The sequence below is a fragment of the Rhamphochromis longiceps genome, linkage group LG12 (assembly GCF_057381845.1).
Source record: "Rhamphochromis longiceps isolate RC_006_pf linkage group LG12, R_longiceps_female_GT1.1, whole genome shotgun sequence".
Taxonomy (NCBI): Eukaryota; Metazoa; Chordata; class Actinopteri; order Cichliformes; family Cichlidae; genus Rhamphochromis; species Rhamphochromis longiceps.
The window spans coordinates 24,501,241-24,513,301 of record NC_140568.1 but is presented as its reverse complement, the minus strand read 5'-3'; the positions used below and the strand labels follow the sequence as shown (position 1 = coordinate 24,513,301).

The 12,061-nt window shown below is 43.2% G+C and overlaps 1 protein-coding gene across 9 annotated transcripts in view; it reads right to left on the bottom strand.

The window, feature by feature from the left end:
* The window catches only part of mef2cb (myocyte enhancer factor 2cb), a 69,513-nt gene that overhangs the window by 35,587 nt on the left and 21,865 nt on the right, over positions 1 to 12,061 (bottom strand). For all 9 annotated transcript variants that reach the window (XM_085425292.1, XM_085425291.1, XM_085425297.1 and 6 more), the window contains one exon: positions 2,203 to 2,446. In XM_085425292.1, coding sequence (XP_085281418.1) covers positions 2,203 to 2,256 — 54 coding nt within the window. In that variant the 5' untranslated portion in view covers positions 2,257 to 2,446. The remainder of the gene's footprint in view (positions 1 to 2,202; positions 2,447 to 12,061) is intronic.

Sequence of the window (12,061 nt, the reverse complement as noted above, 5' to 3'; positions counted from 1 at the left end):
TATTAAAGGACAATGTAGGAATTGCGCCATATCCTGTTTTGTTTTTTATGCAACTCCCAAAACTTTTGGAAATGAATATTATGGAAAATAACAATATATTTTATTTTATAACAATATTCAAACAAGATCGTAACCTGCTAAGGCTGTAGAAGGGCTTTCAGAAACACGTAAAACACTGAAAGTATGTGAAGAATGTGAGGTCAAAAGCAACACTGCAAAAAGTCCTCTGGTGTTTATTTGGCTCAGGCTCTGGGACATTTCCTCAAAAAGGAAGTGAAAATATGTAAAGCTTGAGCTTCTGGTTTTTTTTCTTTAAAAAAGAAAATTTAAGTTTCTGTGTCTGTCTCCGTCCCTGTCTTGTGATATCCGCCTCTTCAAAACACGGTGATGTCATTTTTATTTTAGGCTGTAGGTTTTATGACATTATGCTCCACAGAACATGTGGTGCTTTCCACATGACTCGATGATATAATATCAGGAGGAATCGAAATCGCTTAAAAGCAACAATGAGTACATAATATCAACGAGCACTCTATGGTTTTAAGGATCAAAACAACAAAATCCTGCGATATATTGATTTTCTTTTCCCAATGAACCCTTTCTCTCTCCTCAGTCTCTTCTCCTGCCTCCTTCTCCTCTCCCTGTAAGTGAAGCCCGGATATCTCAGGCATCGATTTCCCTCAGGTGTCCTTCCTGTCTCCCTCTTTCTCTCCTTTTCCTCAGGAGTCGAAGAGCCCGGGCCCATTCTTAGGTGGGATAAGAGAGGAGGGCTGAGATAACAGCAAGGAGGAAGTGTGGGTGCTGCTGAAACACGATAGTTTTAGTCCTCATCTAAAACTCGGTGACCTCTTCCTTGCTCTTTCTTTGTTTCTCTGCCTGTCTGTCCGTCTGGCTCTCTCAATAACAAACAAAGATATACCATCTCACATCCTCCATACTTTTCAAAAACTGTCTCTATACATGACTCTTGGTTACACTCTTTCTTTTTATGCTGCATCTGTGATTCTGAGAAACAACATTTCTGATGTGACCTTCTTCGAGTCCAGCACGCAAACTTTCTTACACACTTCCTATTATCTTCTTGTTTCTTGCAAACACACTTGAGCTTAGTCACGACAAGGGCCAACATCTACTTCAATTACTCCCCCGGCACACTCCAATCAATTCACCGAGCCTTTGCTCCGGCCACATATGACTGTTTGAAACAAGCACATTGTGAAATGGCTCAGAAATACTATTGAGAATGTCACGCGGTGTAGAAGTCTCAAGCAGCATTGAAACGGATTGTGTTCAGAACTGTGTGTGTGCTGGTGTGTGTGTGTTTGACCTGTGATCCGGGGGCCACATTAGCAACGTATGGATCCAATTGGGCTGCCAGGAAGCTGACAAAGTGTCAGTGGTCAGCTATGCCACAGGAAGTGATCGATTGTGGGCCTCAAGGGCAGTGAGAGAGCTCTGTCTCCTGCCTGAGACAGTAGTGTCCACAATTTATTATCCCAAGTCTCAAGTGATGCCAGCTGTCGTTAAGAGGATTCTTTGACTCTTAACATTGGTTGTTGACATTTTGTTTTAAATTAATGTGTATTATTCTAGGCAGAGGAAAGCTACAGCACTTCCACTGTTACTGATTTAGCTCGAGAAAAATAGCATTTCAGTGTTTGCGTCCCAGTGTGTCATTTCAGACCATCCCGAACCCTCTGTTTGGTTGTTTGTTTATATTTTCCTCCACCCTGCCTCACTGGTGGTACCACCCTCTGCCCGGTAATATTCCACTGGCAGGGAGCTAAACAGGGTGGCATGGTGTGAGGGCTTGGGTGTGTGAAGGGTGCTTCAGTTGAGCGTAGGCTGCACCCCTCAGACTTCTCTGCGATATGCAGAATGTGCTTTAAAAATCCCAACAGTTTTAAAGCAAAATCCATTTTAGGAAACACTGTACACTCCTCGTGTCCTCACACTGGATTGTTAGATTGAAGGGAAACAAACATTGCTATTCTAAGCTGATGGAACTCCTCCACCAAAAGCAATATCTGTACTTTCCCTGCAAGGACTGCTCTGTCTCCCAGCTCGCATATTGCCCAGACTCCCAGAAACCTTCATTGTTAAGAGCTATGTGGGGTGTAGGGTGTTTCTCCTTCCTCCCTCCTCCACCCTTTTCTCCCCCATCCTCATACTCATCCATCCTCCCATCCCCCCGGGACTTACCTGTCTGTTGCGTTCATCCATAATCCGCGTGATCTGAATCTTTTTCCTCCCCATCGTCCCCGTCTCTTTCTTTCTCTCCTCTTTCTAAAGAACTTCAAGCTTTCTTCTCTCTTCTCTTTCTTCTTCTCTTCTCTCTCTCTCCGGTTCTCTTCACGTTTCAGCTCTTCCTTTGCTTTGTCTTTTCTTCTTTTTTTTTCCTGCTTTCTATTTGTTTCAATCAACTCAAAGATTCCAGCATCTGTACCTGCAAGACAGAAGGGAGGGGTCGGGGAGAATAAGCATTAAATGAAATGAAATATGGCAAAATACTGAGAGGGAAAAAAAAATAATAAAAGTGGCATCGTGGCAGCCACAAGGGAGGGTGAAGAAAGACAAAGAATCTGTCAACAATGTTGTGAGAACCGCTGTGTTTTTCACTGTCGATATCATGCAAATCAGTTTTTGCATTTTTTTTTCTTCCTAGGCACCGACTATGAGAGGAGACAGCACTGTCAGGATCTCGCCTCGTTCACAGAGAGTTTGACAGTGTTTTGGAAGTGCCGCTAACTTAAACGCTCTAATCACCAACACTGTAACATTACCTCCACACTGAGAAATACATTTTGTTTCTTCCCATGAAACTGCACTGTATTGACAGTGGAGCTGCCAGCCGCGACTTTTTTCTACTCTATCTGCAGCTCATCTCCAAAATGGCAGATGCGATATGCTAGGATAGTATACAGATGTAAAAAACGAGGACCTAAGAGTGTTGCCATGTTCTGGTAAAACAAAGCCTTTGTAAAAATAAGTAAAATGTGGCAACATAACAGTTTGATACACAATGGTTTCTTGGAGAAAAAAACCCTTGCATGTCCGGAAGATATCGGAGTAGCCAATAAACGCGTGCACAGTTTAATGTGAGTGTACCTGTGTTCCAGAGGTGCAGGCCAGCAGCTGAAGCGCCGGACTGAATGGGCGGAAGAGCAGAGTTGCGCTCTGAAAAGTTTGCATGACTGAGCGACTGTGTGTGTGTGTACACGTGTGCATGTACATCTGTGTGTGTGCGTGCGCATAACTGTGTGCTCTTGTGTGAGCTTGGCTAAGCCAGAGCTCCAGTGCATCTCTCCAGAGTGCTAAAGTAGGCCAACCCAATCTATCTCAGGGAGGAGCAGAAGAACTGTTGTTGTGTTTTCTTTTGACAGTAGAGGTGATAACGTCCCTCGTTATGCAAATGAGCATCCCATTATTTAAGCTCAGTGCAATGCAGGGGAGCTGTCAACGCCGTCACATGAAAAAAAAATAAAAAAATCCTCCATCTACCCTGCCTTTTTTTCTCTACTTTCCCCTTCTTCTCTCTTCTCTCCTTTCTGAACCAGATTTCCGGCACCTGGCAGCACAAGCATCAGACATTGATGTGGAAGACGACACCGCTTCACCAAAAGACATGTCAGTCTCAGTCTCTCTCTCTATCATTCTCTCTCTCTCTCCTTTTTCTCAAACACCCTTGCTCTTTTCCTCACTCTCTCATATTCTCTCCTTTGCGCACTCCTGCACACATACCTGCACATTGTAATGCACTTCCTTTCCTTTCCTTTTTTTTTTTTTTTTTTTTTTTTACCTCCTGCTAACCTGAATCCATGTATTTATTGAGTAACATGCACAAGAAAGATCTGAACCCCTCAGGTGAATGCAGCACATTGCTATGCACTTGACCTTTTTGTGCTAGAGAGTAGGACATTGATAATGAAAACTCATAATAGAGACATCCAGGGATGCAGTGGCTCTTAATGACAGACCAAGGCCTGTAGCGCAAGCAAGGCTGTAGCTATCTTTTCCATTTGCAGCATGAAATGCAGGCTCTGTGCTTTATTCACGACTCAAAATTTAGAATCCTGCATTATAATTGAGGCCTTCTCAGTGTATGTATGCGAAACACGGATTTGGTAAGTATATTACATTGTATTAAAGAAACAGCATTGCATTGATTTTTATGGATTTTATAAGATTGCCTGCCAAAAATGTCCATCACACAAAAACTGAAAAAAGTGAGACAATACAGTCTCAACAATAATGAAATGCATGACAAAAAACTTCCTGAGATGATGGTTTGGAATACACCCACTCATGGAAGAACTGAGATACGAACATAAATGCGTCATTTGGCAGTTAGGACAACAGCCGGACTGCACCATCATAATAATAACAAGATCTAAAATAACTCTGTGGCAGCTCTGAAGAGGCTATCCAAAACATTTTAGCATTGCTCTGTGCAAACACACCCATCCGTAGACAGACACACAAAGAGCTGCCCTGTGGAAGAAAACAAAAAAGGATGTTGTCAGACAAACTAGGATTACAAGCCAACACTAAGGCGCTTGGCACAAGACAGCCAGACAAGGATATCAATCAAGCCAGCGTACCTCAATCACAGGCTGACAGCATCATCCCCTCCCAGTCTTTGTACTCAACACTACCCAGTCCGGGCATCGCTCCAAACAAGGAGGCGTTACCTTCATGATCCCTGCCTCCTGGCCTGCACCTCCTCCGTGTTCCTCCCACAGCACGCTGAGCAGAGTTGAACCTCTCAATGTCAACACCCGCTGGGGCAACACCTTAGGCCTTACGTAACATTAACACTAAGATTAAGCTCGTGTCCTGAACATTTAATCCCCGCTTTTGGCTCTGAGCACCAGCCAACGCTCCCTGAGGTGAAGCTCTGCTGCTGCTTACCCCCATGTTGGTGCCTCTTAACTTCACCCAGCCTCCTTCCCCATCCCATCTTTTTCCTGCTTCCTTTACCTCCTCCTACACAACAACAACAACAACTCAAGTTGCCCCCCCCACTTCCCCTCCCCACTCCTGCCACCACCCCTCACTTTTCCTCACACCCACCCCCGTCCCTTATGGGTGCCAGGCAGCTCCTGGGTAAAAAAAACAAAAAACAAAACAAAAAAAAGAACAAGTGCCCACTTCCCCATTGCGTTCCCTTCCCCAGCGCTGGAGAGATCATCGGTTAACTTAACAGATTAGCAGTGAATCACTAAATCCAATTTAGCCTCGTGACGCCAAGACAGTGAAGTGGAGGGGAAAGCAGGAAATAAGCACTGCTTAGTGAACGTGGTCAAGTGGGACAACACAGTTGTCCTTGGCAGGAATGTCTTGCAAGGCAGCGACACTGACATCTGACCTTGACAGGGCAAAGAGGATGAGAAAGAAACAAAACAAAAAAATGAAGACACATGGTGCAAGACAGCAGAAAAAAAAAACCAACCTAGCAAACTTGCACATTAAGCCAATTTACTAATCCCGAAGCAGGCAAATAGGGAATGAATCTGTGGGAGATGAAGAATAAACAAAAGAGCTCCGTTATACTCTGTAGACTTGTTGACTAGCGGTATGCCTGTATTCACACTAATGTGTGGTAACTGGAAGGAGGCCGGGGTGGGCAAATGCTAAGGTCAGAGGGCACGCCGGCACCGAGCGTGCTGAAGGACGACGGTTATGCCTCTGCCGGTTTTATCGTATCTTCGAGCTTTAAAGGTGACAATAAAAAGAGAAGAAGAGCACTGGGAGAAAAACAGAGAAATGGAGAGAAGCATAAAGAGGGATCTTTTGAACAGGCACCAGGCCTCTCCAGGGGGAGGGGAAGAGCTGTGCCCACGACCCTCCCATCTGTTAAGCAGACGGATGGAGAGAGAGAGAGAGAGGGAGAGAGCCAGAGAGGGAGATATGAAGGTTGGGGGAGGATGGGAGAGATGGAGAGAGAGGAGCAATTCAGCACATAGATCTAATGAGCATTTTCTCTCTGTGTCTCAGAAGTGTAGCTGAGAGGACAATGAGAACATATACACTCAGTGCACCACAAGGCTTGATTCTAGGTCGCCTCTCCCAAGTGTTTAGTCACTAAAAACTAATATACAGCACATGGCACTTTTTCACATTCTAATAGACGTCTGTAGGGTGCTTGTTAATGTGGCTTTGTTATTGAGGACATACACTGAAGATGACTTCTTTGAATCAGGGGGCAACAAAAAACAGGAACTTTACTTTAACTCATGCTCAGGGCTAATTCATCATTTTGAAAGACAGTTTCAGTTTGTGTTTTTTTCCCCCCCTTTTTCTGTGAATGAGGTGGATGGACGTGGCAATAAATAAGGAGAAATGAACACACGATCCACTTCCAAGAACTAAAGTTGTGCACAACCATCTGTTGAGATTATTTCTGCATTCAGAGAATTTCTGTGAGAAACGTAAAAACAAAACTGGGGCAACTGTAAATGAACTGTGTGCACAAGTGCAATGCCAGTGTCCTCCGTCCCTCATGGGAAATGTGGTTGTGAGAATTTGAAATAACATCTTACACTGCAGTAAGTAAACCTTTTAGGAGGTGTATGGTACATTTAAATAAACGCTCTCGTTTTTAAATAAACTCCCATTTCCTGGAAGACGAGGATAGAAAAAAAAATGTTTTAATACCATTTTACACAAAACAATCTCAACGTCAGTACACACTCGCGGTGCTCGATTTGTACGCGAGTTTTTCTGTTATGTAGGAAACTCTTTTTTTTGGCTCAGAAACTGTTTTCATTTTTTCAGTGTAGATTTTTCGGAGGTTTCTTTCTTGTGTTTTTGCTGCAGCTATGTGCATGTTTGCATGTTAAATGTGCACTTTGTGCATTTGTACTTTTGATTTGGAAATAGCAGCAGACAACACTTTATCTTCTGTAAGGCGAGAAGAAGGCATAACAGCAGCAGAAATGAGAGGCGGGGAAGAATCAAGCAAAGGAGCAAGTTGATGGCTAGGCAGGATGGAAAAAAAATGTGTATCAGGTCTCATTGTGCCTCTAATGTCATTACAGGCAGTGACTCCTCTATGTGGCACGCCACACTCCCCATCTGTCAGAGCAAGATAGGCAGGGTGACGAATGGCTATCACTGCCACCCCCCCCCTCCCTCCAGAGTCTGTATCTTTTTTTGAGTGAAGGGGGAGGCGAGTGACCTAAACCTGGGCGGTAGCCCACACGTAGGTGGGCCTCTATGGTTTTGAATCTCAGCAGATATTAGGGCTAATTTAACATGTTAGCAGCTAAAGAGATTAGCAACATGTACATCTGGGGATTAGAGTGATAGCGGTGGATCATCTTATAATGTGTTCATTCCTTTTTTTCTTCTTCTTTTTTTTTTCCCAGTGAGCATTCGAGCTAAACTTGAAACTGAGAGGCTGCTGTGTAAGTGTGCACGTATATGTGTGTTGGAGGATATGTCTTCACCTGTCTCTCTCTATTAGATCATGGTTTAGTTGTATCATTACCGAGACAGGGACGCTTTCTCATGTATTCTATTTTCAATCTCTAGGTGCCTTAGAACTGAGACACCCGTCTATTGATGAGGAGCAAAGTGAGCCACTAGTCTCTGATTGGCACAAGTTTTAGACACTCTCCCAGCAACTTATAGTGTGAGAGACATTATAGAACAAAGTAAATAAATATTTATAAATATATTTTAATAAGTCCTCAAGGTGACGTCTCAATTCCTTACCAACCCCACTTTAACTTAAAACCTAATACCTGAATTTCAAACTTCAAACTGATTTTTACAACAGTAGCACTGCCTGGTCTCGAACGACGGAAAGACGGGAAGTAAACACAGATACGCGGGGAGGGGGAAGGATGTGACATCAGCAGACATAGACAATCAAAGGTGCTGAAGGTCTTTCCTTCCCCAAATCGCAGGGTAAGAATTAGGGTTCAAAACTCAACTGCTACGCTCCCCTCTCATTTCCAGAGGACAAATGAACAGAAACCATGTTTTTCTCAATACGAAATACTTCAGGCCTCAGTTACTTCTAGTTCCTCAAAACGTGTCTCTTGGTTTTGTAAGGCTATGACATATTTTGAAGGAGTGTGGGGGCGGGGTAGGGTGGGGGGTTATGCAGGAACTCATGAATCAAAGCAAAAGGCAAAAAAATAAATGTTGAAATCATAATCTTTCTGTGACGCATCAGACGAAAACACTCACTGGTTTCAACATTTTTGAACAAAAGAATTTGTCAGGTTTGTTATGAGTGCATTTTTAGTTGTTCTTGGTTGCACACCCCCCTAAACTTTTTTTTTATTTTTTTACTTTTGAACACATCTGAGCATCTTTTGTGATAAATGCATACCTGTGAGGGGAGTGTCAAAATATCCCCATGAAGAAAAGTACCTTGATGCGGTGAACGTCATTCTTCTTCTTTATTCATTCTCTGTTTACTTTGCTGTGGCTTTCATCACAGCAGCAAACTTTGCCAAACATTTTCAAATTAAATTAAGGCATTAGGATTATAAAATAATTTAGAGAGTGAATGTAAATTGGAGGACTAATGCATAAATGATGATGTGTCTGTTTTTCGTGTAAACTACAAGAAAGCTTACAGACATGTTTAATTGTGAAAGCGTTTACGGACGCTCCCACAAGTAATGTGTCTATATAATCACTTTTGCATTTTTCTAAAATTTTAAAGTATCACATTGATATGATGAGTGAATAGAAATGGAGGCGACAGTGTACAGAGGTCTGCCCTTCGTTTGGGCAGCTGTACGTCTCACTCAGCACCAGGAAATGCAGGCCTTGGGCCATCAGAGCTGCAACGCAGATAGGTAGCCATCCGTCAGAGCCAGTACGGAGACAGGTGAGAGCCATCTTTCCATAACCTAATGCTGCCTGCCCCAAGGACAAAATGATTTGACACGATGCGTCAACCCCTCTGTTTGAAAGGAGGCCAAGGGCTGTAAGCAGCAGCTGCTAGGCCAAAGGTAGATGAGCAAACAGGCCCACACTAAAGCTAGGTAAAGCTAGCTCGACAGCAACAGGGAGATGGACTGGCTGTTGTGGCTCAATTCTCAGCAGCTTTTTGTTTTTTGTGACTGTGACTTACGAACATCAGAGATATATAAATACATTTTGAGGACCGCGGCTCGCCACAAACATACTCTTGAACCAAGCTGGAAAAAATGGTATCAGTGAAAAAAGGAGAAGAGAAGAAAAAGCAGAAGCATAGGCAAGCCACATTTTGGAGAGGCCCCGGAAAGACTGGAGTGAATCACCATTTCGTACATTCAGTCTTTCCGTGGCTCGAGCATAAGAAGTGACAATGGCTGAATTAAAGCATAATGCATAGATAGAAGTTATATATTTAAAAAAAAGAAAGATTAGCTTAAAAGAGGTGACAAAGTACCCGACAGATCAGTGTACAGTGTGAGAGGCTGAAATTAGAGGTATCAAAATGGTTTTGAATATGGAAGTGGTGCTGATTGTGGCGATACACACATCTGATGTTTAAACACAAATAACTTCACTAGGTTTCACTTTATCATCACCACCACAGTTTCTTTCACTTCTTCTTCATCTCTCTCTCCCCCTCTCTCGCCCTTCAGTCAGCATTAACCACTGTCTCAACTCGCATGTTTCCACGTTTACCGAAGGACCCAGGTGCGACCAACTGCTGACACTAAAGGTACAGGAACAGAAAATTAATGCACACACGTGCTTAAATGACCACACTGTCACAGGACAAGGTCTGCGTGCACGGATAAGGAGTTACATGCTTATCTGGATTTAGAAGAATACAAGTAAAACCATAATGAACAATAAGCCAAATGTAACAAAATTGCAGTAGAACCCCTTTAGTGAGCACACCCAGCCCCCCACAGGAACAGCCGGGAGTCATGTCACTAAGAACACAAAGCACTGACATATTCACCCAATTATGTACTCTGCCGAGTATGACAATGTCTCGGGATGTTAGCAATGTTCTCCTGTCGGAGGGGAGGGGAGAAGGGCAGAAACTGTGTGTATGTGTGTTTTGAGTCAAGAGGTTTCAAACTGAAGCTAAGGCCTCATTACTGTAGGGGCTATGCTTACTCCAACCCTGTCTCCTAGGATTGAGGTTTATATATACAAGTAATTTCTAATAGTGAATACATTTTGAAGAAAATTTTGCCCCTAATCATAAGAAAGAAATAGTGTCTGTTTGGCTGGACATGTCAGTAAAGATTTGAAAGTTAACCCGGTTCCTTTATTTATCTCAGCCGCAGAATGTAACAGGTCTTTGTCTGAAGCAGGCTTGTTAATGAGACAAACCTTCGTTTCCCTTGACTACGTTAAAGTTACTTCACCAGTCTGTTAGAGGACAGTGACTCATTCTGGATAAAACTCAGAAAAACAGTTGAGTACTTGGCACTCGCTTATCTCTACCAACACAGAGACGGTCATCAACCAAGGGACCTAAAATGGTAAAATGGCCTGTATTTATATAGCGCTTTACTAGTCCCTAAGGACCCCAAAGCGCTTTACATATCCAGTCATCCACCCATTCACACACACACATTCACACACTGGTGATGGCAAGCTACATTGTAGCCACAGCCACCCTGGGGCGCACTGACAGAGGCGAGGCTGCCGGACACTGGCGCCACCGGGCCCTCTGACCACCACCAGTAGGCAACGGGTGAAGTGTCTTGCCCAAGGACACAACGACCGAGACTGTCCAAGCCGGGGCTCGAACCGGCAACCTTCCGATTACAAGGCGAACTCCCAACTCTTGAGCCACGATCGCCCCCACGCTCACACAACAGCTGTAGCTGAACTGTATACGACACAGAGCAGCCAGCTTAATTTTAAACACATCATGCAGCCATTTCAAATTAAAAGTTCTTTTAATAGAAACAACCTATTATTTATTTACTTTGTTTAACTGAGGCTTTTATTGTGAACATGCAACAAGATTAAGGTGAGAGACGGCCGGCCAACATTCTGGGTTCGGCCTTTGTTCCTGTCTGCGGCGGTGCCCGCTCAGCAGACACAGAGGCACGGCTTTAAATAGAGCATCCTCTTTTAATTGAGGAAATATTACATTAATAATTTTTTATGTGTATTTTTAGATACTAGCAAAACGTATCGATCTGGTTGAACAGAAAAAATGTCAGCGCCGGTTAGGAGCTCTTGCAGCACTCATAAAAAAATACAGTTCTTGAACAGCTAGATTTAATTCGCTCCACACTGAAAGCGGTAAAAGAATTTGCTCCAATAGGATATAATTTCTAGGGCGACACGAGTTGCTGACTTATAAGATACAGACAACTTCCCATAGCAGTCGCGTGCCCCAACTCTTCACCCCACACTGTATCAAAGCCACACATCACGGTGAAGACAATCCACTGATGATTTCATCACACCCCCCACCCTTTAGTCTTCCTCTATGCCACAGTATTCTAATCACCCTAATTAAAAGCTTTGTTCATTTAGAAATCTCTGATGACAATTTGTTTCACTCTACCCTACAGCAGTGGTGGCTGTGAAGAGAGGAGAATTAAATTTGATCTTGTGACAGCAATTATTAAATGCTCCCTCCTGGCCTCAATTAAGGCCTTCAGGCTAATGCTAACATGGCTAACCCTCACGCAACTGCAAGGGGCCGAGTGCAGTTTTGTTCACCAACTTCATACTGTCACCCAGTTTGTTTGTGTGTACATATATATATATATATATATATATATATATATATATATATATATATATATATATATATATATATATGTGTGTGTGTGTGTGTGTGTGTGTGTGTGCTTCAGTTTGGTAGCTATGGAAATGAGAAGTCGCTTATGGGCTGTTATCTCTTTTGCATTTTGTTGATGGGAAGAGATAAATAGAACAATTTCCCTTTTTGAGGTTGTTGGAACTAAGTCAGCATGTACAGACAGGCAGACCTATGAGGAAGCTGTGGAATTTACTATTTTTCCTTTTCTCGCTTCATCAGCAAATTTAGAGTCCACAACGATACCATTATATAAAACGATTATATTTTTGTCCTCCGCGACGAACGAGCGCCGGAGCTGACGGT